The sequence below is a fragment of the Asparagus officinalis genome, chromosome 8 (assembly GCF_001876935.1).
Source record: "Asparagus officinalis chromosome 8, Aspof.V1, whole genome shotgun sequence".
NCBI lineage: Eukaryota > Viridiplantae > Streptophyta > Magnoliopsida > Asparagales > Asparagaceae > Asparagus > Asparagus officinalis.
The window spans coordinates 66,429,223-66,454,264 of record NC_033801.1 but is presented as its reverse complement, the minus strand read 5'-3'; the positions used below and the strand labels follow the sequence as shown (position 1 = coordinate 66,454,264).

The 25,042-nt window shown below is 38.3% G+C and overlaps 1 protein-coding gene across 5 annotated transcripts in view; it reads right to left on the bottom strand.

The window, feature by feature from the left end:
* LOC109819492 overlaps window positions 1-24,798 on the bottom strand; it is a 29,457-nt gene extending 4,659 nt beyond the window's left edge. Inside the window, exons 1-4 of one of the 5 annotated variants that reach the window (XM_020385230.1) lie at window positions 24,538-24,798; window positions 23,846-23,953; window positions 1,884-2,288; window positions 220-773 (exon numbers count right to left, since the gene is read on the bottom strand). In XM_020385230.1, the coding sequence (XP_020240819.1) occupies window positions 220-773; window positions 1,884-2,271 (942 nt within the window). In that variant the 5' untranslated portion in view covers window positions 2,272-2,288; window positions 23,846-23,953; window positions 24,538-24,798. Of the gene's footprint in view, window positions 1-219; window positions 774-1,883; window positions 2,289-21,199; window positions 21,303-23,845; window positions 23,954-24,537 lie in introns of those variants that run through there. The other 4 variants (XM_020385229.1, XM_020385228.1, XM_020385232.1 and 1 more) reach the window with 4 other exon arrangements.

Genomic DNA, 25,042 nt, shown 5'->3' with positions numbered 1-25,042 from the left:
GCCCCTTCCCCTCTAAAATGAAGGGGGTAATTATTCATTATAGCCCCTCACTGTGTAAAATTTAACGATGTTACACTTGCGGGATAGAAAAGTCCAATGTGGGAGAATTTGGGGTAGATTAGCAAATACCTAGATTTGGAAGGTGAATGTGAGCACATATAGATTTGGCAGGTTGATATGCAGGAAACCAAATTATTACTGAAATACAAGCAGCAGTACCTTATCCATGATTAGTGCAATGCGACTCTGGAGATCCTTTGCTCGTTCCTGTTCTGAACCGCGCAAGATGCAAACACCCAGACTTAATATTCTTTGAACATCATCTCCAGAGTCAAGAGATTCACAAGTTTTTACAAACTTGTCGACATGTGGTAAGAGGTCAGTTTTATTATCACAGCATCTGCAATAATACTGTGCATCCAAACCAACATTCCCCCCAACTTTCCCAGCGAGGTAAGCACGGAGAGCACATTCTATGTGTGCCACATGGCCACAAATGAACCTTTCATCCACAGGCGCCTCGCATCTGATAAAGCTGTAACCTCCATACGTCCAGTCAACAGTTTTACTACATAGAATACAGCAACACTCATGACAAAAACCAGGTTCGCTGCAGCAGATATCACAAGACCTCAATGGAATAGCATAGCTTTTTGCTTTTGTTCTTAGACTGCACATTTTATTACCAGCTTTACACTCACGTAGTCCACTAGCTAGTTCAGATTTGGGACGTCCATTGAGTTCTACAATTTTGGACAACCCAGGCCCTGATTCTGCAAAATGCATGAAAAATTGACATGCAGCATATATGTAAACAAATTGTTTAGTATGAAAATGGATGACACTATGCAGGAGAATATTATCTGTTTACAAAAGAATGGCAGACCTGCCTGACTAATCTAACAAATATGACTAAACATAGAACAATATATCAAGATCTCAAGAATGTTATAACTAGACATTTCTGCAAAATGCATGATGAAAATGTATATGCATCACACGCGCGCGCATGTGTGCAATTCAAACATATAAATCAAAATGAAGGATCAAGTAAGTTGCATATTATGTAGTTTTGAAGGTGTCACCTTAGGAACACACACATTACACACACACAAACAAAACATATAAATTGATGAACAGAGTGGATTAAGAAAATTGATTGCATTTAACGTAGTTTTAAAGGTGCCTTCTTAAATTGAATCTAAGGTGTCAAAAAACACGCACGCACGTACGCACACATGCACGTACGCGCAAAGCTTCAGAAAGGAAAAGATGTGGTACAGCAGAAGGTGATCACTTGTCATCTAACACTGACATACTGGGAAAATTCAACAATAGTAGAATTAAATATTTCTGTTTGATGTTATGTTAATGATCATTGTACCCCTTCATTATAATTATCAATATAGCTGTTAAAACTAACTTATCAATGGCCAAGAGGGGGGATCATGCCAGTATGATCTGATTATAACTTGATTCTGTAATTATTCAACAGAAAAACAAACAGCTTGGTGATACATAAGTGGTTTGAATTATAAAAAGCTGTAGAAAGAGGTGACATGAGCAGGTTCTTAGGGATAAAAGTAGAATGTCATGCACTTAGCAAGACAGTAATATGAACCAAATATAGATACAAAGAAACCAATAAAACAACCCAAGTTGATATACTTTTTCTGTTGGGTCAATTGCAGATAGACCCCCTGAACTATCGCCAAATTGAACTTATGACCGTTGTAGTTCTATTGTTGCGATAGACCCCATGAGTGAAATTTTTTGACGCTTTTCAAGGGGTCTGTCCACAAATAACCCTTTTGTTTTTCTATCAAGTGCACAGTTTCTTGTAGTAGATATTAAACAGAGATAAGAAACTACAGAAAGCTGACCTTTAAGTATATGACCAGTGGCAGGAACTCTCCAGATAAAAGAGGCAAAGAAGGCATCAACATCTTCTTCAGGGTATTCTTCTAGAATATATTGTTTAAGTGAAGAACGACTATGAAATATTAGCTTGTTACCCGAGGAATTCCTTAAATGGCGTGGAGGACAAATGGACTTATCAACCCAGTGACCAGAAGCACATCTTCTCTTCCCAACTTTCCATGTCCATACATCCCCAGGTTTTGGCCAATCTTGGGGAGCGTAAGGCAAACCTCTACCTGATGAACCGCCGTCAACAGGTGTGGCGACTAGGGACTTTTCGTTCGAAGATTGAGCATTACAATTATTACTGTCTGTTAAATCAAGGTCCATAGGTCTATTATCTTCATCCATTGAGTACAACAACGAATCTGTAAAGTATGCAACCAACTTTTGTCAAGTACATAATACCAATTTATAATAAGATAAAATTAAGTTTATCCATGTTACCAATTGCATTGGATTCTTTTGCTTTATAAAAGATCTTGAACAAGGAAAAATGTAATCTGTTTTTATCTAATTTATAGCTGCAAAAGTAGTAAGACTGGGAGACAATTGAGTTCGTTAGGTATAGTGACTTGTCCACATAAATAAATAAAGATAATAAACAATAAAGTTTAGTTGCATCTACATGTCATTTTTATTTTTCATGTTACATACTTTGAATTTTAATATACCTCCATTCTTCTATTTTTATTTTTTAAAGGAAACCTCCATTTTTCTAATTAATAAAAAAATATGTACAAAATTTTGATAAAACAAACTTAATGATCAAAAAAATGCCGACGCGTCAAATATTTTATAGATTAGGCAAACATATTGGACTGGACACATCTAATAATGACTTTCCACTTATCTGGTTAAACTGACCATTAAATTCCATTACTTTATTTGGTTTTTCTCCTTTTTGGTATTACTCTTAGTTCTGATTATCTTCTTAATTCTTTTTTCAAGATCGTCTTATTCATTAACTTATATCTATGATTACAATTATTCTTTACGCTATCACTATCTCAACGATCATTTATGTATCACAGAAATCTTTTCCCAACTTCCTGGAACTACAAACTCTATATAGTATTATCATTGGCAAATTTGAATTGTTCCAAAGAGCCAAATTATGGGCATCCCATCTCCATGATTACAAGAGACATCCCTGGTTGGTGATAAATGAAAATTCTAATAGCTTAAATTTCTCTGAACATGGAGAAAAGAGAACCATCTTCATCTATACTCAATTTCTCCTGCTCACCACTTAGCAACCAATATCATGAACTGTCTAGCAAAGGCTTCATGAGCCATTCACTATTCTCATTGCACTGACACCAGCAGAAATCTAATTTCTCACACACCACAGCTGGTACAAAACTTAATCATCATCATCATGCCTTGTTGCACATCAGTTAAAAACTACCACCAATTTGGTTTACGTCTCTCCGGACATTGTCTCCATTTCTGGAAGAGTCCCAGTGGAAACAACATGTGGACAAGTCGCTTTCATTAGCTATGCTCCCATTTCCTCTAATATATAAACCGTCTGGTGTATGACTGCTAAACCACCAACATGTACTTTTCCAAGGTTGCTACTACCATCCTTACTACCTGTTCCAGAACTCAGAATTGTTAGATGTTTATTAATTGTTTAGCTATTTGGGAATACTTGGATACTTGGATCAATATTTATACCCACTTATGTAACCGTCCTAAGCTCTATTTAAGAGAGATTTGAGTCTGTGGGAATAATCGTTTTTTGTCTTTTTTCTACTTGTTAACAAAGCCTGTTTCTTGATCTTAGAGAACTTCTTCCATCTTTCTAGACCTTGGAGTTGACAAGGAGGTTTTGCCACGAACATCGCCTTTGCACTTCTTCTCAGCAGTTTCGACAACAACTTCAGCTTCAATATCATCATACCTAAAACCAGTGTTTTTAATGTGCAAGGCGCAATGCGGGGCACAAAGCATCTTTACACGTACATGTGCATGTGCAAGGCCTAACGCGATGTGCATGCCCGAGTGATGCGAAGTGCACATCGCAAACATAACTTTCAAAATAGATAATCAAGCACGAAAGAACACGTACAAGAATTCATATAAAAAAATATGTCAGGATAAATAGTATCTTACTACCAAATCACAAATATATAAGGTCTTATTTTCTAATGCTAACACATCCAATATAGTCGTAAAGTTCATAATTTTCATATCAAATGTCAAATCAAGATTAATAACCTAGCAAAATCAAACAGTGAATAAGGACTAGTGGATTTATTCTGCTTTTTGGAATATGGGTTATCATATATGAAAACTCAATTGAAATGTTAACGAACAAAAATATACAAGGCTAGCTATGTACTACATGCACCTCGCGTAAAGCCAGGATGCTTGCGAGGCGCAAAAGCGTTGCTACATCAAATGCGATGCGCTTCGCCACCGCCCCACATCGTAGGGTGCATGAGGTGCAATGAGACGCGTGCTTTTGAAAACACTGCATAAAACTTGGTTAAAAGCTCCAACAAAAAATCGTAACTTCAAAAATGAATATAGGAATATTTCTTCTAATCCCCTAGCTTTCGAAAAACAAGCTCCCTAAAGAAAATTTTCTCTGACTTCCACCCCCTAGCATGAAAATCAACATGATTTTGTCGAACCCCTAAACTACATACGACTAAGTCCACCACTTTTGCTATCACATGAAAACCAATCCCTCTTCCTACCTCCGTGACTAGCTCCTTTCAAACCCCAACACTGTCCTACTCTGGTGGGGGGGAAACGGAGAGAAGGGTAGCAAGGGGGCAATGATGATGGTGAAGAAGAGGTTGGCCTTGGCGACAAAGCAGAAAATATAGTGGTTGAGAGAGAAGGAGAAAAGAGAGAGTTCATGGCTTTATGAGGAGATAGGAAAGACACAATGTCAAGAGTGATGACATAACAAGGGTACTTCAGGGATACTAAAAAATGCATGTGAGCATAATGGGTAGAAGCATGATTCTTTGGGTTTGAGGTGGTAAAATCTTTTGACTTGAGAGAGGAAAATTGGTTTTTAAAGTCAATGGAGGTGAAATATATTTTTCCAAAAAAAACTTTTCATCACTCATCCATGCATAAACAATGTTATAAAAAGTGCTAGGTAGACTAGGCGTTTAAGCCGGGGCCTAGCGCCTAGGCGTTGCTTTTTTTAATTTAATTATTTATAATAATTCACACAAACATGAATAAAATTCATGAAAATTGCCAAAAAAAATAAATAACAATTCTAAATTCATAATCAACCATGCATAAATACCAAATAGCCAAAATAATTTATAATTAACTAATTAAGTTCAATAAAACTTTAACAGTGAGGTCTAAAGCCCTAGACTAGTAATTACTAAACCATAAAAAACTACCTAAATAATTAATCAACTAGCTAACAATGAATTAAAGTCAATAATTAAACTAAAATTGAATAAATTAACTAATTATACTAAGAAATAACAAAAACAATGAATAAAAATACAAAACAAGTGAATAAAAATTAAAAAACCAAAGGAAAAATAGCAGAAAAATTACCTTCAATAATCAATAGAATAAAATTTTAGCCAACTACTAACAATGAATTAAAAGTCTTTTCAACATAAACAGTGAATAAAGTAAAAAATAATGAAAATAATAAAGAAATAAACATTATCTTTAATAGAGGAAGGAGAGATGAGTCACTCGCCGGAGGTGACCGGAGCTGGCCAGAGAGGTGAGGGTAGGAGGTTGCGCCCAAAGGCAGTTGGAGAGAGGAGCACCGAAAGGGAGGACAGAGAGTGAGGAGGAGAGCCAAGGGGGGGATCGAAGAAGGAGGAGCGTCAGAGGGGGTAGGATAGGTAGAGGGAGGAGGGGTGGCCAAGGTTTAGGGTGCAGGTTAGGACGGAGAGAAAGGGTGGGAGAGGGAGAGAGAGAGATTAGTTTTTATAGGTGCGGGTCAGGTTTAAGGGTGTGCGTTAGGTCAGGCCGGGTTTATGAAAGGTTTTTTTTTTAAAGTGTAATAATCAAAATTTTCTTATACTAATCAATTATATAGGAGGCTCATCTGTTTTTGAATTAAAAATAATAATAATAAACAAATCTATGTAAGGCCCATGAGTATTTTAGAATCAAGAAGGCCTAACTCCATCTTTCCGTTATCCTCTCACGGATCCTAAGAGTTGTTTGGTGATATAATGCTTAACCAACCCATTGATCTCCTCTTAGTTATCCTCTCACGGATCCTAAGAGTTGTTTGGTGATATAATGCTTAACCAACCCATTGATCTCCTCTTATCTTCACTAACCAACCCACCTAACCCTTTTTGGTGATATAATGCTTAACCAACCCATTGATCTCCTCTTATCTTCACTAACCAACCCACCTAACCCTTTCATCTCTTAAAACCCTCATCCACCGCCTCTGCCTTGCCCCGTAGTTAAAAAAACAAATTTAGGAAGAGAGGAAGACTGTCAAAGTTGAAGGAGTCAACCTAGGATTTTTCTACTGGCGTTCGTATCGTGGCAAGCATTATTTTCCTCAATATTATTATTTGATAATTATTATTACTTTTGATTCTTTCTCCCACTCGTTATATATATATTTTTCATGATTTTAATATTTGTAAGTTATCAATCTGATTAATACATATGATATTAGTTGATGGCATTCGTAGTAAATAGTTTAATGGCATTAGCTGTAAATAGTTTGATGGCATTAGCGGTAAATAGTTGATGGCATGAGTTGTAAATAACTTGATGACAAAGCAGGTAAAGATTTATATGAGCAAGTCATTACAGGGTGATATTGACGGGTTTTATGAGTGGTTGGTTAAAACTTTATTATATTGGATTTCAGGTTTTAGATATAGTGTTTGCTTTCATATTGTCTCAGTTCTGAAAATTTATTAATAACTTTATTATAATTTTTTTAGAAAGCCATTTGAATAGTTTAAAACTGCATAGTCAAACATGTTCACATTCTTTCTTCTTCCGGTGATATATATATTATTATATCACTATATATATATATATATATTATATATATATATATATATATTAATGGGTATCCTTGTCATAGGAGATTTTCCTCTTATCGCTTATGTGGCCACAATCCCCACCTCCTCGTAAAGTAGGCCACAAATCCCCACCAACTCACACTCTCTCCTACTTTATGAGAATGTTGGGATTGTGCCACATAGGCGTCAAGGAGGAAATCCGCTATAGTATATGATATTATTATATATATAAATAATAAATAATATATATATATATATAATTATATATATTATATTATATATATATATATATATATATATATATATAGATTTAATGGGTATCCTTGTCATAGGAGGAGATTTTCCTCCTTGTCGCTTATGTGGGCACAATCCCCACCATCCTCATAAAGTAGGCACAAATCCCCACCAACTCACACTCTCTCCTACTTTATGAGGATGTTGGGATTGTGCCACATAGGCGTCAAGGAGAAAATCCGCTCTTGTGCAAGGATACCCATTAATTATATATATATATTATATATATATATATATATATATATATATATATATATATATTATATATATATTATATATATATTAGAGCAATTCTTATGTCAACTTAAATAGACACCAAGCTTTGTCCCTAATGTTTCTATCCACTCATGTTGCCTAGGGATCGTTGCATTATATAAAAAGTATTTTATATATAAATGAGTGGATAAAAATTTTGGTGGACAAATGGCTGATGTCCACTTAAGTTAACATAAGATCATATATATATATATATATATATATATATATATATATATATATATATATATATATATATATATATATATATATATATATATATATATATATATTATATAATTTTTAATAAAATTAAAAAATCACAGTTTTTAAATAACTTGATCTCTACTTTTGTACATTTTAAATGTTTCTCTATTAACTTGCAATATCAGTTTTCGTGCTTCATAACCCTACGTAGATATTAGTGGCTAGAGGTTGTCTATATTACTTAAGTTCATAAGAGTCATGGGCTCGAATTCATGTGATTTTTTTCAGTTTTATTATTTATTTATTTATCCTTATGGTTGTTAACATGGTAAACTTGTTAACTTAAAGTCTAAACTTTTATATACTCTGTCATAATTGAATGAGGGTATGTTTTGATGTTTAATAATATGTTTGATCATCTAGTTGTCATGTAATGGGAGAAACTGTGCATGAAGACGACTCCTGTTAAAAATATGATTTATAAACGTGCTTTCATAGCATAGCTATGCCCTCAATATCCCGATATGAGGTATTTTCTTGGCTATCACTATTGTAGTATCGACTAGACGATGCACCCATCTTAATTGGACATGTTTTGAGTTACATTTATTTTTATAGTTTTACATAAGTCCTTCCACAATAACTCTACGGTTAGTGCACAATATTTCATGCACAGTCACTTAAATTAAACCGATAAACATAGGGCTTTTAAAGGGGAATTGGACGGAGAATATAACATGTATATAAACGGGCAAATGCGCAATCTTGATATCCTGAGTCATATATACATGGGCCAAAAGACCAATACTTGACGTGAAGTCATGTTCCCAGGACAGTTTACAGGGAACCGATTTATATACATGAAAATATTATTCTCTAATTTAAACAACATCTAAAATAATAATAATAATACGCTTATATGCTTGGTGATGGACATTATCTTGATCTCTTGATTAACATTTTCTTTTATCACTGTTAATTTAAAATTCATTTTTTCTTTATATGCCACCTACACTTACACGTGCATAATTTTCTCAATTTACATGCTTGTTGGGAGTTTCTGACTCCCCTGGGGTTTACGCGCCCTAGAATCAGGAACTGTTCTTTCTTCGCAAGACTAAGAGTATTTCGAGGAGCAGGCTCAGTGGCAGTGATCACCGTTCATTCTGTCATTTCTCAAGTTCAATTGTTTTAGGTAGTTTTGGTAAGCTTTTCTTTAGCCACATATTTTCCCCCAAACTGATGTATTTTCCTCTCCTATTTTGGATAGTTGTGGACTTGTCATAGAACGCTGTAATTTCAGATATTTCTTTATCTATCTAATTTCTTTGTTATCTTAGTTACATGCTCTATGTAGTAGTTCTTTTAGCAATATATCTGTATACATGATGATCCAGAGACGTAAATGTGACTGTATGGTTACATTATCGGTCGAATCACGTTCCAAACTATTACATTTTGAAATTGAGGCGTGACAAGGCTTTTATTGGTATCAGAGCCAGGTTTAGGAATTGCTTTTCTTGTCCTGTATACAAGTAAAAACTAAGATTGAGCCAAAAATAGAACATGTATAGAATGAGTTCTTTCCTTTCCCTTGACTCCCATTTCTCTGATTCTTAAGTCCTAATCTCAACCAATCTCATTTCAGATGATCACTATGGCCTCAAAACGTCGACCCCCTATTCCAGTTGTACCTGAGGGACACCAAGTCGATCAGGCTGATCTTGCAGAAGATGTTAGGGACCTGATAGCTCAAAATCGTCAGAGGGATGAGTAACGGCAGGTTGCAAGGCCGGGCAATGTGTTCGATTTTCGAAAGCTCGACCGGCAACACTTTGCTGAGACTGAAGGCGGATATGAGACCGATAAGTGGTTGCAGACCATGAACCGCTTATTGAGGGCAGCAAAGATATGAGATGAAGACAGAGTTGATATTGTACAACTACAGCTCATTAACGTATCCAGAACCTGGTAGGACGCGGAGGAGGAGAAACTACCTAGGCCGATTTTATGGGAGACATTACGGGAGAGTTTGCTAGAGGTATTTTTCCCAAAGACAGCTCGTCTTGAACTTTGTAATTTCAGATATTTCTTTATCTATCTAATTTCTTTGTTATCTTAGTTATATACTCTATGTAGTAGTTCTTTTAGCAATATATCTGTATACAAGATGATCCAGAGGCGTTAACGTGACCGTATGGTTACATTGCCAGTCGAGTCACGTTCTAAACTATTACATTTTGGAATCGGCGCGTGACAAGGTTTTTATTGTTATCAGAGTCAGGTTTAGGAATTGCTTTTCTTGTCCTATATACAAGTAAAAACTAAGATTGAAACAAAAATAGAGCATGTATAGAATGAGTTTTTTCTTTTCCAGAAATACGTCCTTTGACTCCCATTTCTCTGATTCTCAAGTCCTAATCTCGACTAATCTCATTTCAGGTGATCATTATGGCCCTAAAATGTCGGCCCCTTACTCCAGTTGTCCCTGAGGGACACCAAGTCGATTAAACTGATCTTGCAGAAGAGATTAGGGACCTGGTAACTCATAATCGTCAGAGGGACGAGCAACGACAGGTTGCAAGGCCGAACAATGTGTCCCATTTTTGAAAGCTCGACCCGCAACACTTTGTTGGGACTGAAGACGGATATGAGGCCGATATGTGGTTGCAAACCATGGACCGCTTATTGAGGGCAACAAAGATACCAGATGAAGACAGAGTTGATATTGTATAGCTACAGCTCATTAACGTAGCCAGGACCTGGTAGGACGCAGAGGAGGAGAAGCTGCCTAGGCCGATTTTATGGGAGACATTCCGAGAGAGTTTCCTAGAGATATTTTTCCAGAAGACAGCTTGTCTTGAGATGCAAAGGTAGTTTGTTATGTTGAGACAGAGCTAGTACAGTAGATGAGTACGCAGCAAAATTTACCAAGCTCAGCAGGTTTGCCCCAAGGATGGTATCGAATGAGGTGGATAAGGGACAGAAGTTCATGCACGGTCTGAATTTTGAGATCCAGACTCATATTTACAGTCGGAAGCGGATAGAGACTTATGCAGATGTCCTAGAGGCAGCTCGGAAGGTAGAACAGTTGATTAGGATCATGAACTCAGTGAGGAGAAGGGTAACCAAGCGCCCTGCAAGTCAGACCTCGGGTGGTAACCAGCAGAAGCCTCAGACGAGAGGAGCACCAGCCAAGCGCAGCAGACAGGGACTTCGAGACCAGCTCCACAGCCAACCAGCATGATTTGTCATTTTGCAGCAAGCCGAGGCATTTGATGAAGGACTGTCAGAGAGCTAACGGGTTGTGCTTAACATACGGGGCGGCGGATCATCAGCTCACTGCTTGTCCTAGTAGAGGAGTCTCAGGAGGATATTCAGGTAGAGCGATAGTACCAGCAGGCCAGACTAGATAGGGTGGATAACAATTGAGGTCATCACTTCTCACACAGCAGCAGATGTTTAGAGGACATCAGAGGGGTCAACAATTTTAAGGCCAGAGACAGTGGAAGGGTCCTCATTTCGAACACCCATATCGGCTACCTTATCAGCAGAGGCACCAAGGGCAATACGGCCAGCTAGCTCAGCAGCAACAAAGACAAGGTCAGATTTGGACACTTACCGCCGAGTAGGCTGATGCATCTGGTGATGTAGTCACAGGTATCATTTTGGTTTATTCAGTCCCTATATTTATCCTATTTGATTATAAGGCATCGCACTGTTTTATATTTGCGCGGTTCGTTGCACGACACATCATACCATGTGATAGTTTAAAGGCAAGCTGGAATATCCATACTGGTAGCGGGGTGTTAATGTCTAATAGAGAGTGTAAGAGATGCTCAGTGGTAGTTTGTGGTAGGGAGCTAATTGCAGACTTGTTGGTGATTGACACTAACGGGTTCGATATTATTTTGGGGATGGCTTGACTCTACAACTTCCATGTGATTATCGATTGTCGACGTAGAAGTGTGGTGTTCAAGATACCAGGTCACCCAGAATTTGAATTCATGAGCGGTAGTAAAATGATGGAGCAGCCCGAGTATCGAGCAGACATGGATGGAGTATTAACCTGTATATATTGAGAGGAGAAGCCCATACCAGAAGTTATCGAGGAGTTCCATGATGTTTTCCCTGATAAGTTGTTGGGTTTGCCATCGGGTCGAGAGATAGAGTTCGTCATAGATATTATTCCAGGAGTTGCACCCATTTCAAAACCACCTTACCGGATACCGATAGCAGATTTAGAGGAGTTGTGGAAGCAAGTATAGGAGTATCTCGATAAGAAATTTATCAGGCTTAGTACTTCACCTTGGGGAGCACCAGTGGTTTTAGTGTCAAAGCCGGATGGTAATGATGTGTATTGACTACAGGGGTTTGAATCGGGTTACCATAAAAATAAATACCTAATTCCCAAGATTGATGATCTTTTTTATCAGCTCGGAGAAGCTAGAGTGTTTTCTAAGCTGGACCTCAGGTCAGGCTGCCATCAGCTGAAGGTGAGGAAGGAAGACATACCCAAGACTGTATTCCGCACATGTTACGAGCACTATGAGTTTTTGGTGATGCTATTCGGAGTGACAAATGCTCCATCTATAGTTATGAGTTTGATGTGTTTTCCCAGTATCTCGACCAGTTTGTGGTGATGTTCATCGATGACATTCTTGTATATTCCAAGACCAAGGAAGATCATGAAGAGCATTTAAGGACGGTGCCGGAAATCCTACGGAAGGAGAAGCTCTATAGAAAATTAAACAAGTGAGTTTTGGCTAGAGCAAGTGTCCTTTCTGGGGCACGTAATTTCAGGAGCAGGTATCTCTATCTCTGTGGACCCAAAGAAGGTTGATGCAGTGTTGAGGTCAGATCCACCTACATCTGTGATAGAAGTGTAAAGTTTCTTGGGGATTGCTGGATACTATAGGAAATTCATAAAGGATTTCGCTAAGATTGAAGGACCACTCACCAGGCTGACTCGAAAGGAGGTCAAGTTTTTGTGGACTCAAGAGTGTCAAGCAGCATTTGAGGAGTTGAAGAACAAGTTGACGACAACACCAGTTTTGTCAATCCCTGATGAGTCAGGAGGATTTGTAGTGCACACGGATGCTTCTAGGTTGGGTTTGAGTTGTGTTCTGATGTAACATGTGAATGTAGTAACTTATGCATCTAGGCAATTGAAGACACATGAGAGAAACTACCCAGTTCATGATCTGGAATTGACGACGGTTATTTTTGCATTGAAGCTATGGCGACACTATCTTTTAAGGCAGGGAGTAGATGTGTACACAGATCACAAAAGCTTAAAGTATATCTTCACTCAGAAGGAGCTCAACATGAGGTAACGGAGGTGGTTAGAACTTATGACAGATTACGATCTTGATTTAATATCACCCAGGACAGACGAGTAAATGTAATGCCAGATCATTTGAGTAGGAAGCCTGTGACGATGAGACTCACCAGACAGTGAGGGTTGCTAGTTGAGTTCTAAAGGATAAACATGGAGGTTATATTACCTGGAGCAGAGAGACAGTTGATGAGTTTACAGTTACAGTCAACTCTAGTGGACCGGATCAAGGTTACCCAGTTCGAGGATGCTTCGTACCAAAAATTTAAGAAACAAGTAGAGTCTGGGAAGAGAACTGATCTACAAATACATGAGGATGGATCTTTGCAATTCTGTGGTAGGTTGTGTGTGCCTAAGGGTGATGTTAGAAGAGAGCTACCTGAGGAGGCGCACAGTTCTGTGCTTTCTATTCATCCATGAGGAACGAATATGTATCGGGACTTGAGAGAGCATTACTGGTGGCCAGGAATGAAGATGGAGATAGCCCGATTTGTGTCAAAAGGCCTAATATGTCAGCAGGTGAAGGCTGAACATCAGAGGACAGTCGGGTTATTGCAATCTCTTCTTATTCCCGAGTGAAAATGGGAACATGTTACAATGGATTTTGTCACAGCTCTGCCGAGGAGCCAGAAGGGAAATAACGTTGTATAGGTAGTAGTAGACCGACTCACCAAGTCGGCTCGCTTCATACAATTTCGAGTTGGACAGATGAGAGTTTAGCGGAGTTGTACATGAGGGAGGTAGTACGTTTGCATAGGGTACCAGTTAGCATTATTTCTGATCGAGACACACGATTTATATCACACTTCTGAAGGAGCTTGCAGCAGTGTCTTGGGACTAGACTGAGTTACAGCACAGCTTACCACCCTCAGACAGATGAATAATCAGATAAGACTACAAATTCTGGAGGACGTTGCAGGCATGCATGTCGGATTTCAAGGGCTTTTGGGAAGATCACTTACACTTGGTGGAGTTTTCTTATAACAGTTATCAGGCCAGCATCCAGATGGCACCTTATGAGGCATTATATGGGAGAAAATATAAATCTTCTACCTATTAGGATGACTTAGGAGAGAGGCGTCTGCTAGGTCCTGAGATGATAGTGTAGACAGTGGATAAGATAAAGACAATACGGGAACGCCTTAAATCAGCTCAGGATAGACAGAAGAGCTGGGTTGATGCTAAGAGGAGACTTCTATAGTTTCAGGTTGAAGAGCATGTTTTCTTGAGGATATCCCGAATTAGAGGAGTTATCAGATTTGGCAGCCGTAGGAAGCTTACTCCACGTTTCATCGGTTCTTTTGAGATATTAGAGAGAGTAGGAGAGGTGGCATATAGGCTAGCTTTGCCTCCATCGTTGGGGGGATGCATGATGTGTTCCACGTATCACAACTTCGACGATGCTATCCAATATCCACATCTCTTTGCTACAGGTGACATTTAGTTCTTTTTAGTCGGAGAAAAATTTCGTCCTATCTTAGGTGGGTAGGATGTAATAATCAAAATTTTCTTATACTAATCAATTATATAGGAGGCCCATCTGTTTTTTAATTAAAATAATAATAATAATAAACAAATCTATGTAAGGCCCATGAGTGTTTTAGAATCAAGAAGGCCCAACTTCATCTTTACCTTATCCTCTCACGGATCCTAAGAGTTGTTCGGTGATATAATGTTTAACCAACCCATTGATCTCCTCTTATCTTCACTAACCAACCCACCTAACCACTTCATCTCTTAAAACCCTCATCCACCGCCTCTGCCTTGCACCGCAACAAAAAAACCAATTTTAGGAAGAAAGGAAGACTGTCAAAGTTGAAGGATGAGTCAACCTAGGGTTTTTCTACCGGCGTTCGTATCGTGGCAAGCATTCTTTTCCTCAATATTATTACTTCATAATTATTATTATTTTTTATTCTTTTTCGGCTCATTACATATACTTTTTTCATGATTTTAATATTTATAAGTTATCAATCTGATTAATACATATGATATTAGTTGATGGCATTCGTAGTAAATAGTTTGATGACATTAGCTGTAAATAGTTTGATGCCATTAGCAGTCAAGGTTGCTGATAGCGGATCGCGGCGCGGCGCGGTGAGGTACCGCTAAGGCTATTGCGCGCTATTGCAGCGAAATAGCGACAAATAGCGCATGGTCAAATAGCGGTCAAATATAAATATATTTAAATATTCTAAATAATAAGAAAAATCATATAAAAAATCTACAAATGCATACTTGATGCCTAAACATGAAATAGATGTGTAATAATTACATAATATTAACAAAGTACTATAATTATAAAGATTAAAGAATGAAAAAACGTACTTGTTTATCAAAAGGACCGTTTTTTGTTCCATTTTTTCAACTTTCAAGTCTAATATAAAAGTGCTCAACAATAAAAAACATTGATTAGTTACATCATCATTTTATTAACTACTAGAAATTTGACCTAAAAAGTAAAATATCCAAGTATAAATAAATGACTAAATGAGCAAAGCAAGATAATATCCTATGATATATAATAACTCAATTATATGTTTGAATTTTGAAAATAACTCAACCCAACCTAATTTGTTTTTATTATGCGTGATTGCTCAACGCAACAATTAGCTCATCCCACTAAAAATACTCATGTTATTGTGAATGTTTATCTTCATCATAACCTTATATAGAATTTAGATTTCACAGAAGGGTAAAACACATATTTTCCTTTTTAAACTAGACACATCTCACTCCAGCAAAAATTTTGAAAAGAAAAAAGTTAAAAAGAAAAAATTAAACAGAAAAGAAGACCCGTCCTGCTCCTGCTAAATTTTAATCATCACAAGATATTATCTAGTCCAGTACAATCTCTCCATGTACGTCCCACGTTCCCATCTCCCCATAAAACTTTTCACACAGGCTCAATCATCACCGTCCATTCTATCCATGGGTATATCCGACGGTTAATATTTCAACAATAATCTCAATGCTTCCTCACCGCTGCCCTTTTCCCAAAATTCAACCCCGGTTCCTCCTTTCAGAAACGTTCGTCCTACCCAAACTCAGTCATTTATTTTTTTTCGCTTCCCAACAGAGACGATGCCGACGAAGCTGCTGTTGGCTTGACCGGAGACTGGAGAGACAGTGAACGAGAGATGACTTGACCGGAGGAAGTGAGAGAGAAAAGTGAGTCGTCGTTGTTGGTGCGGGATCGGCGCTGGAAGTCATCGCCGGCGGCGATGTTGACGGCGCTGGAAATCGTCGAGAGAGGCAGAGCTGTCGGGAGTTGGGAGAGACCAGAGAGGCGGCTAGGGCAAAGGTTAGAGGGTTTTATTGTAATGGGTGCGGGTTGGGTTCGGGTCGGGTTTGAGGAGACGTTTATTAAAACCCGTAGCGGAATTTATCGCTTTTTCCCCGCTTTTCAGCGCTACAGCGCGCAATTAGCCGCGATTCGAGCAAATAGCTGTTTTTCTCCGCCTAACCCACCCGCAAACCCCTTAAGCAGGGCGGCAAAGGCCCGCGACCGCTAATGGCGGCGCTATAACGCCGCTATCCACCGCTTTTTACAACAATGTTAGCAGTAGATAGTTGATGGCATGAACTGTAAATAACTTAATGACAAAGTTGTAAATAGGTGAATATTTATATGAGCAAGTCATTACATCATGATATTGACGGGTTTTATGAGTGGCTGGTTAAAATTTTATTATATTGGATTTCGGGTTTTAAATATAGTGTTATTTTCATGTTGTCTCAGTTCTGAAAATTTATTAATAACTTTATTATAATTTTTTTTAGAAAGCCATTTGAATGGTTTAAAATTGCATAGTCAGAATGTTCTCATTCTTCTTTCCGGTGAAAATATATATATGTATATATAATTTTCAAATAAAATAAAATAAAAATTTCACAGTTTTTAAATAAGTTGATCTCTACTTTTGTACATTTTAAATGTTTCTCTATTAACTTGTAATATCAGTTTTCGTGCTTCATAACCCTACGTAGATATTAGTGGCTAGGGGGTTGTGTATATTACTTAAGTTCATAAGAGTCATGGGTTCGAATTCATGTGATTTTTTCAGTTTAATTAATTATTTATTTATCCTTGTGGTTGTTAACTTGGTAAACTTGTTAACTTAAATTCTAAACTTTTACATACCCAGCCTTAGCTGAATGAGGGTATGTTTCGATGTTTGATGTCACTTAGTTGTCATCCAATAGGAGAGATTGTGCATGAAAACGACTCCTGTTAAAAATATGATTTATAAACGTGCTTTCATAGCATGGCTATACCCTCGATATCGATATCCCGATATGAGGTATTTTCTTGGTTATTACTATTGTAGCATCGATTAGACGATGCACACATCTTGATTGGGCATGTTTTGGGTTACGTTTATTTTTATAGTTTTACAGAATTCGTTCCACAGTAACTCTGTGGTTAGTGCACAACATTTCATGCACAGTCACTTAAATTAAACTGATAAACATGAGGGTTTAAAAGGGGAATTAAACGGAGAATATAACATGTATATAAACGGGTAAATGCGTACTCATGATATCCTGAATTATATATACATGGGTCAAAGAGTCAATACTTGACTTGAAGTCGTGTTCCTAGGACGGTTTATGGAAAACCGATTTATATACATAAAAATATTCTTCTCTAATTCAAATAACATCTAAAATAATAATAATACGCTTGTATGCTTGGTGATGGACATTATTTTGATCTCTTGAATCTTAATTAGCATTTTCTTTCATCACTGTTAAATATAGAATTCATCTTTTCTTTATATGCCACCTACACTTACACGTGCATAATTTTCTCATTTTACATGCTTGTTGGAGAGTTTTGACTCCCCTGGGGTTTGCGCACCCTAGAATTAGGAATTGTTCTTTCTTCGCAGGACCGAGAGTATTTCGAGAAGCAGGCTCAACGACAGTGATCACCGTTCATTCTGCCATTTCTTAAGTTCAGTTGTTTTAGGTAGTTTTGGTAGGCTTTTCTTTAGTCACATATTTTTCCCAGACTATGATGTATTTTCATTTTTCCTATTTTCGATAATTGTGCACTTGTCATAGAACTCTGTAATTTCAGATATTTCTTTATCTATCTAATTTCTTTGTTATCTTAGTTACATATTCTATTTAGTAGTTCTTTTGGCAATATATCTGTATACAGGATGATTCAGAGACGTGAATGTGACCGTATAGTTACATTGTCGGTCGAATAACGTTCCAAACTATTATATTTTGGAATCAGGGCATAACAAAAAGGTAGGCAGACTGCCTAAGCATGCTAGCTAAGCAGACGCCTAGGCGATTCCACTGCCTAGAACCACCACTTAGGAAGGTTCTAGGCGTGGGCAACACTACTTACACCTAGAAAGCATCCGCCAAGGACGTTTTTTAGAACACTGTGCATTAGTAAATGAAGGTCTCTTTATCGTCTGGACAATAACTGATACACTGTTATATTTATAACAGTAAATAGCCCCGCAATAGTAACGCTAATAGCGTTAGCGGTCCCTTCCCGTGACGCTATCGCCCGCTACGCTATCACGCAATAACGTGGCATAGTGTTGAATATGTCTGTTCGCAAAAGCAGCTAATAGTGTGTCATAACGGTAAATAGTGAGCGATTGCATTCGAAATTTATTTTTTGACTGCTATTTAAAAACGGTTTGAGGCTTATTTTTTTACATTTAAACTCAACCATTGACCATTGCATTCCACCGTCTCCTGTGATTTTCAACATACTCATGCCACCTCTCATAGTCTCTGACACCTACCTTGATACTTCCTCTCACCTCCTTCATCATGAGCTCCTCTTAGGACAGTTCTATCACCGTTAAGCTCTTCTTCTCGAAGACGACTTTTTGACTCCTCCAGTCATCTTCGGTATTACGTGATGGTTACATATCTCTTTTATGTTTAGGATCTCTTTAAATCATCCAATATGTACTTTTAGATTTCTTAGATATTTCTTTAATTTTTTTTAGTATTTATACATATCTAAATTAGACAGCTATTTGACTTGTGCTTTTTACCGCTATTTTACCATAATAGCCCGAAATAGTCTTAGTGATGCCTCACCGCTACGCGACGCTATCCGCTATCGATAACCTTGAACTGATATTACTATTCATCATTAAAGTAACTTTACAACCATTTTACGGTTCGTGGTTGCAATAGTTTTAGTGTTCTTCCACTAGTTGATTCAAATGTTGCCCCTTCTGACTAAAACTCAGTCATGCTTTCTTTTGACTACACCCATCTAGCATTTTTCTTCGCTTTGATACAGGTTTCTAAGTCTTGCTTACTATTTTGGGGGTATCGTATTACTATCAATAGACCTCAGAAACAAGAATTTGCTTGTGACCACTGTTTAACTTTATACTAACTCATTTTATGCTCTGATAAGTTCATCCATAGGAAGTTAGAAATTCCTCCTATTAAGGATAAAAGAGTAGAGTTACATGTAGTTGACACCAAAATTTTGGAAAAAAATGTATCCTCCACAAAATGAGTGGCAGATCTGAGATTTTGTCCCAGTGATGTCAAGAAAGAAAAAATGGTATAAAGCAAGCAATTCAGTGGTGTTCTATGTTCTATGACACCACTAAACACTATGTAGCTCCGCCACTGCTGGAATTACGGTATTTCAATCTACTTGAACAATGTTTTTAAAAAACAATCTAGGAGCTCACCTAGGCTCCCGCCTAGGCCTAAGTGGCACCTAGGCTCCCACATAGGCCAAAGTGGCACCCAAGCCTCCTACATAGGTATTAGGAGCGAGTAGGAGAGCAGGTTGTTTATGCAGACTACACCTCTTAGGTCTTGATCGTTATTTTCACTGTTTTTGCCTCTGCATCCTCCTACCTTCTCAGACTTCTTCCACCGACTACAAATACCTCATATCTCCTTCGATCTCTAGCAAAAATATGTGAAATCTCCTCCATAGACACTTAAATAAAAAAGAGAACATCCGCCTAGGCCCTAGTCCGACACCCAATGCCTTCAGTAACATTGATTTCGAGTAATTTAAAGCATAAATTATCCAAAATCTCTACAAAAAAGAAAAAGAAAAAACACCAGATTCAAATAAAAAAGATGAAGATCCGTCTTCCAATCATTTCCAGCCCCAAAAGAAACAGTCCAAGCTCCAGAATTCACTGTAAAATCAATCTGAAGAAATTCAAGAACTAACGAGAACAAAAGGAGCTTTTAAGCTGACTTTGACTGTAGAGTCTTTTCGCACTCAGCTCATCCAAGAAATCCCGAGCACAACCTTACTCTGCGTTCATTTCTTCAGCCCTAGAGACCAGAACCTGTGAATTTGGAGCTTGGGAATCGAATTCTTGGATATTAGATTGTGATTAATCGAATTCTATGTAAAATTAGAGAGATGGAGAGGGATTTCTCAGTTTCACAAACCCTAGGCAAGAGGAAACTAACCCTCTAACTATCCGTGAATGGTACAGATCATTATATTTCTATGCAACAAACAAAACAAAGACAAACGCTTCATCTGCAACTAGTGCCTGTCATGCTATGAGAGCTTGCAAAATCACACATATATTGGGGAAAAAACAATCTAGAAGTCCACCTAGGCTCCCGCCTAGGCCTAAGTGGCACCTAGGCTCCCACATAGGCCAAAGTGGCACCTAAGCCCCACCTAGGCTCCCGCCTAGGCCTAAGTGGCACCTAGGCTCCCACATAGGCCAAAGTGGCACCTAAGCCTCCTGCATAGGTATTGGGAGCGAGTAGGAGAGCAGGTTGTTTACTTAGGTCTTGATCGTTATTTTCACTGTTTTTGCCTCTGTGTCCTCCTACCTTCTCAGACTTCTTTCACCGACTACAAATACCTCCTATCTCCTTCGATCTCTAGCAAAAATATGTGAAATCTCCTCCATAGACACTTAAATAAAAAAGAGAACATCCGCCTAGGCCCTAGTCCGACACCCAATACCTTCAGTAACATTGATTTCGAGTAATTTAAAGCATAAATTATCCAAAATCTCTACAAAAAAGAAAAAGAAAAAACACCAGATTCAAATAAAAAAGATGAAGATCCGTCTTCCAACCATTTCCAACCCCAAAAGAAACAGTCCAAGCTCCAGAATTCACTGTAAAATCAATCGGAAGAAATTCAAGAACTAACGAGAATAAAAGGAGCTTTTAAGCTGACCTTGACCGTAGAGTCTTTTCGCACTCAGCTCATCCAAGAAATCCCGAGCACCACCCTACTCTGCGTTCATTTCTTCAGCCCTAGAGACCAGAACCTGTGAATTTGGAGCTTGGGAATCGAATTCTTGGATATTAGATTGTGATTAATCGAATTCTATGTAAAATTAGAGAGATGGAGAGGGATTTCTCAGTTTCACAAACCCTAGGCAAGAGGAAACTAACCCTCTAACTATCCGTGAATGGTACAGATCATTATATTTCTATGCAACAAACAAAACAAAGACAAACGCTTCATCTGCAACTAGTGCCTGTCATGCTATGAGAGCTTGCAAAATCACACATATATTGGGCAAAAAACAATCTAGGAGCCCACCTAGGCTCCCGCCTAGGCCTAAGTGGCACCTAGGCTCCCACATAGGCCAAAGTGGCACCTAAGCCTCCTGCATAGGTATTGGGAGCGAGTAGGAGAGCAGGTTGTTTACTTAGGTCTTGATCGTTAGTTTCACTGTTTTTGCCTCTGTGTCCTCCTACCTTCTCAGACTTCTTTCACCGACTACAAATACCTCCTATCTCATTCGATCTCTAGCAAAAATATGTGAAATCTCCTCCATAGACACTTAAATAAAAAAGAGAACATCCGCCTAGGCCCTAGTCCGACACCCAATGCCTTCAGTAACATTGATTTCGAGTAATTTAAAGCATAAATTATCCAAAATCTCTACAAAAAAGAAAAAGAAAAAACACCAGATTCAAATAAAAAAGATGAAGATCCATCTTCCAACCATTTCCAGCCCCAAAAGAAACAGTCCAAGCTCCATAATTCACTGTAAAATCAATCTGAAGAAATTCAATAACTAACGAGAATAAAAGGAGCTTTTAAGCTGACCTTGACCGTAGAGTCTTTTCGCACTCAGCTCATCCAAGAAATCCCGAGCACCACCCTACTCTGCGTTCATTTCTTCAGCCCTAGAGACCAGAACCTGTGAATTTGGAGCTTGGGAATCGAATTCTTGGATATTAGATTGTGATTAATCGAATTCTATGTAAAAATAGAGAGATGGAGAGGGATTTCTCAGTTTCACAAACCCTAGGCAAGAGGAAACTAACCCTCTAACTATCCGTGAATGGTACAGATCATTATATTTCTATGCAACAAACAAAACAAAGACAAACGCTTCATCTGCAACTAGTGCCTGTCATGCTATGAGAGCTTGCAAAATCACACATATATTGGGCAAAAAACAATCTAGGAGCCCACCTACGCTCCCGCCTAGGCCTAAGTAGCACCTAGGCTCCCACATAGGCCAAAGTGGCACTCATGCCTCGTGCATAGGTATTGGGAGCGAGTAGGAGAGCAGGTTGTTTACTTAGGTCTTGATCGTTATTTTCACTGTTTTTGCCTCTGCGTCCTCCTACCTTCTCAGACTTCTTCCACCGATACCTCCTATCTCCTTCGATCTCTAGCAAAAATATGTGAAATCTCCTCCATAGACACTTAAATAAAAAAGAGAACATCCGCCTAGGCCCTAGTCCGACACCCAATGCCTTCAGTAACATTGATTTCGAGTAATTTAAAGCATAAATTATCCAAAATCTCTACAAAAAAGAAAAAAAAAACACCAGATTCAAATAAAAAAGATGAAGATCCGTCTTCCAACCATTTCCAGCCCCAAAAGAAACAGTCCAAGCTCCAGATTTCACTGTAAAATCAATCTGAAGAAATTCAAGAACTAACGAGAATAAAAGGAGCTTTTAAGCTGACCTTGACCGTAGAGTCTTTTCGCACTCAGCTCATCCAAGAAATCCCGAGCACCACCCTACTCTGCGTTCATTTCTTCAGCCCTAGAGACCAGAACCTGTGAATTTGGAGCTTGGGAATCGAATTCTTGGATATTAGATTGTGATTAATCGAATTCTATGTAAAAATAGAGAGATGGAGAGGGATTTCTCAGTTTCACAAACCCTAGGCAAGAGGAAACTAACCCTCTAACTATCCGTGAATGGTACAGATCATTATATTTCTATGCAACAAACAAAACAAAGACAAACGCTTCATCTGCAACTAGTGCCTGTCATGCTATGAGAGCTTGCAAAATCACACATATATTGGGCAAAAAACAATCTAGGAGCCCACCTAGGCTCCCGCCTAGGCCTAAGTGGCACCTAGGCTCCCACATAGGCCAAAGTGGCACCTAAGCCTCCTGCATAGGTATTGGGAGCGAGTAGGAGAGCAGGTTGTTTACTTAGGTCTTGATCGTTATTTTCACTGTTTTTGCCTCTGCGTCCTCCTACCTTCTCAGACTTCTTCCACCGACTACAAATACCTCCTATCTCATTCGATCTCTAGCAAAAATATGTGAAATCTCCTCCATAGACACTTAAATAAAAAAGAGAACATCCGCCTAGGCCCTAGTCTGACACCCATTGCCTTCAGTAACATTGATTTCGAGTAATTTAAAGCATAAATTATCCAAAATCTCTACAAAAAAGAAAAAGAAAAAACACCAGATTCAAAAAAAAAAGATGAAGATCCGTCTTCCAACCATTTCCAGCCCCAAAAGAAACAGTCCAAGCTCCAGATTTCACTATAAAATCAATCTGAAGAAATTCAAGAACTAACGAAAACAAAAGGAGCTTTTGAGCTGACCTTGACCGTAGAGTTTTTTCGCACTCAGCTCATCCAAGAAATCCCGAGCACCACCCTACTCTGCGTTCATTTCTTCAGCCCTAAAGACCAGAACCTGTGAATTTGGAGCTTGGGAATCGAATTCTTGGATATTAGATTGTGATTAATGCCTAAATGTAGAGATTCGCAACCCTAATCTATGTAAAAATAGAGAGATGGAGAGGGATTTCTCAGTTTCACAAACCCTAGGCAAGAAGAAAATAACCCTCTAACTATCCGTGAATGGTACAGATCATTATATTCCTATGCAACAAACAAAACAGAGATAAAGGCTTCATCTGCAACTAGTGCCTGTCATGCTATGAGAGCTTGCAAATCACACATATATTGGGCAAAAAAAATACCATTCCAAAATCGATCCGATGACCCGAATCACAAATCTGAGGATAACAAATCTTAGCATTAACATTGGGCTCATAATACCGCGCTTACAGGACTGACAACAAAAATTAGATACGAAGTCACATATTCATAACAACATCTCAATAATAAACCAATCAAAAATAGATCAGACAAATGGGGGGTGGCGGGGGATTGCCGGAAGAAACCCTAGATAAAACTAATCCATCAGAGGAGGCAAACATTATCAAGTCAAAAGCAGACCATCGAACGCAATAACAAATTAACAAACAAAAAACAGGAAATGAATTCACCTTGAAGAAAAAGAGAATCAAGAGGTGGGGTTCTTGGAGCCGATGGCCTCCCCGAAGTTCGCCTTCGTCGACGTCAAAGTTCGCCGCTGCAGCCTTCAAAGCTCCCCGCTGCTCGTCGTCGGTGTCGTCTCTCGAGGATATTCAGATCGTGAAGACGAAGAACTTGAGGAGAAAATGGCGGAGATGAAGAAACGATCGGTGAGTTGTACAAATCACTGTCCTAAGGGCTCAACTCGACATCCAGCATTTTTGGGCCTCCAACTGCAAATTATATGCAAAACGAATTGATTTGAAATCCAGAACAGTAAAGAAGATCCAAAACAAGATATTTGGATTGGGCTATCTGAATTTCAAGTTTTGGGCCCAAATCCAAGTTTCTGGGCCAGTTGCCATATATGGTTACTAAGATTTATAAAATCTTCTATCTACGAGCTTAACTAGACCTTAATCTACACCGATGATCATGGCGGCACATAACACACTAAACACCAAGGATCGTCATGAC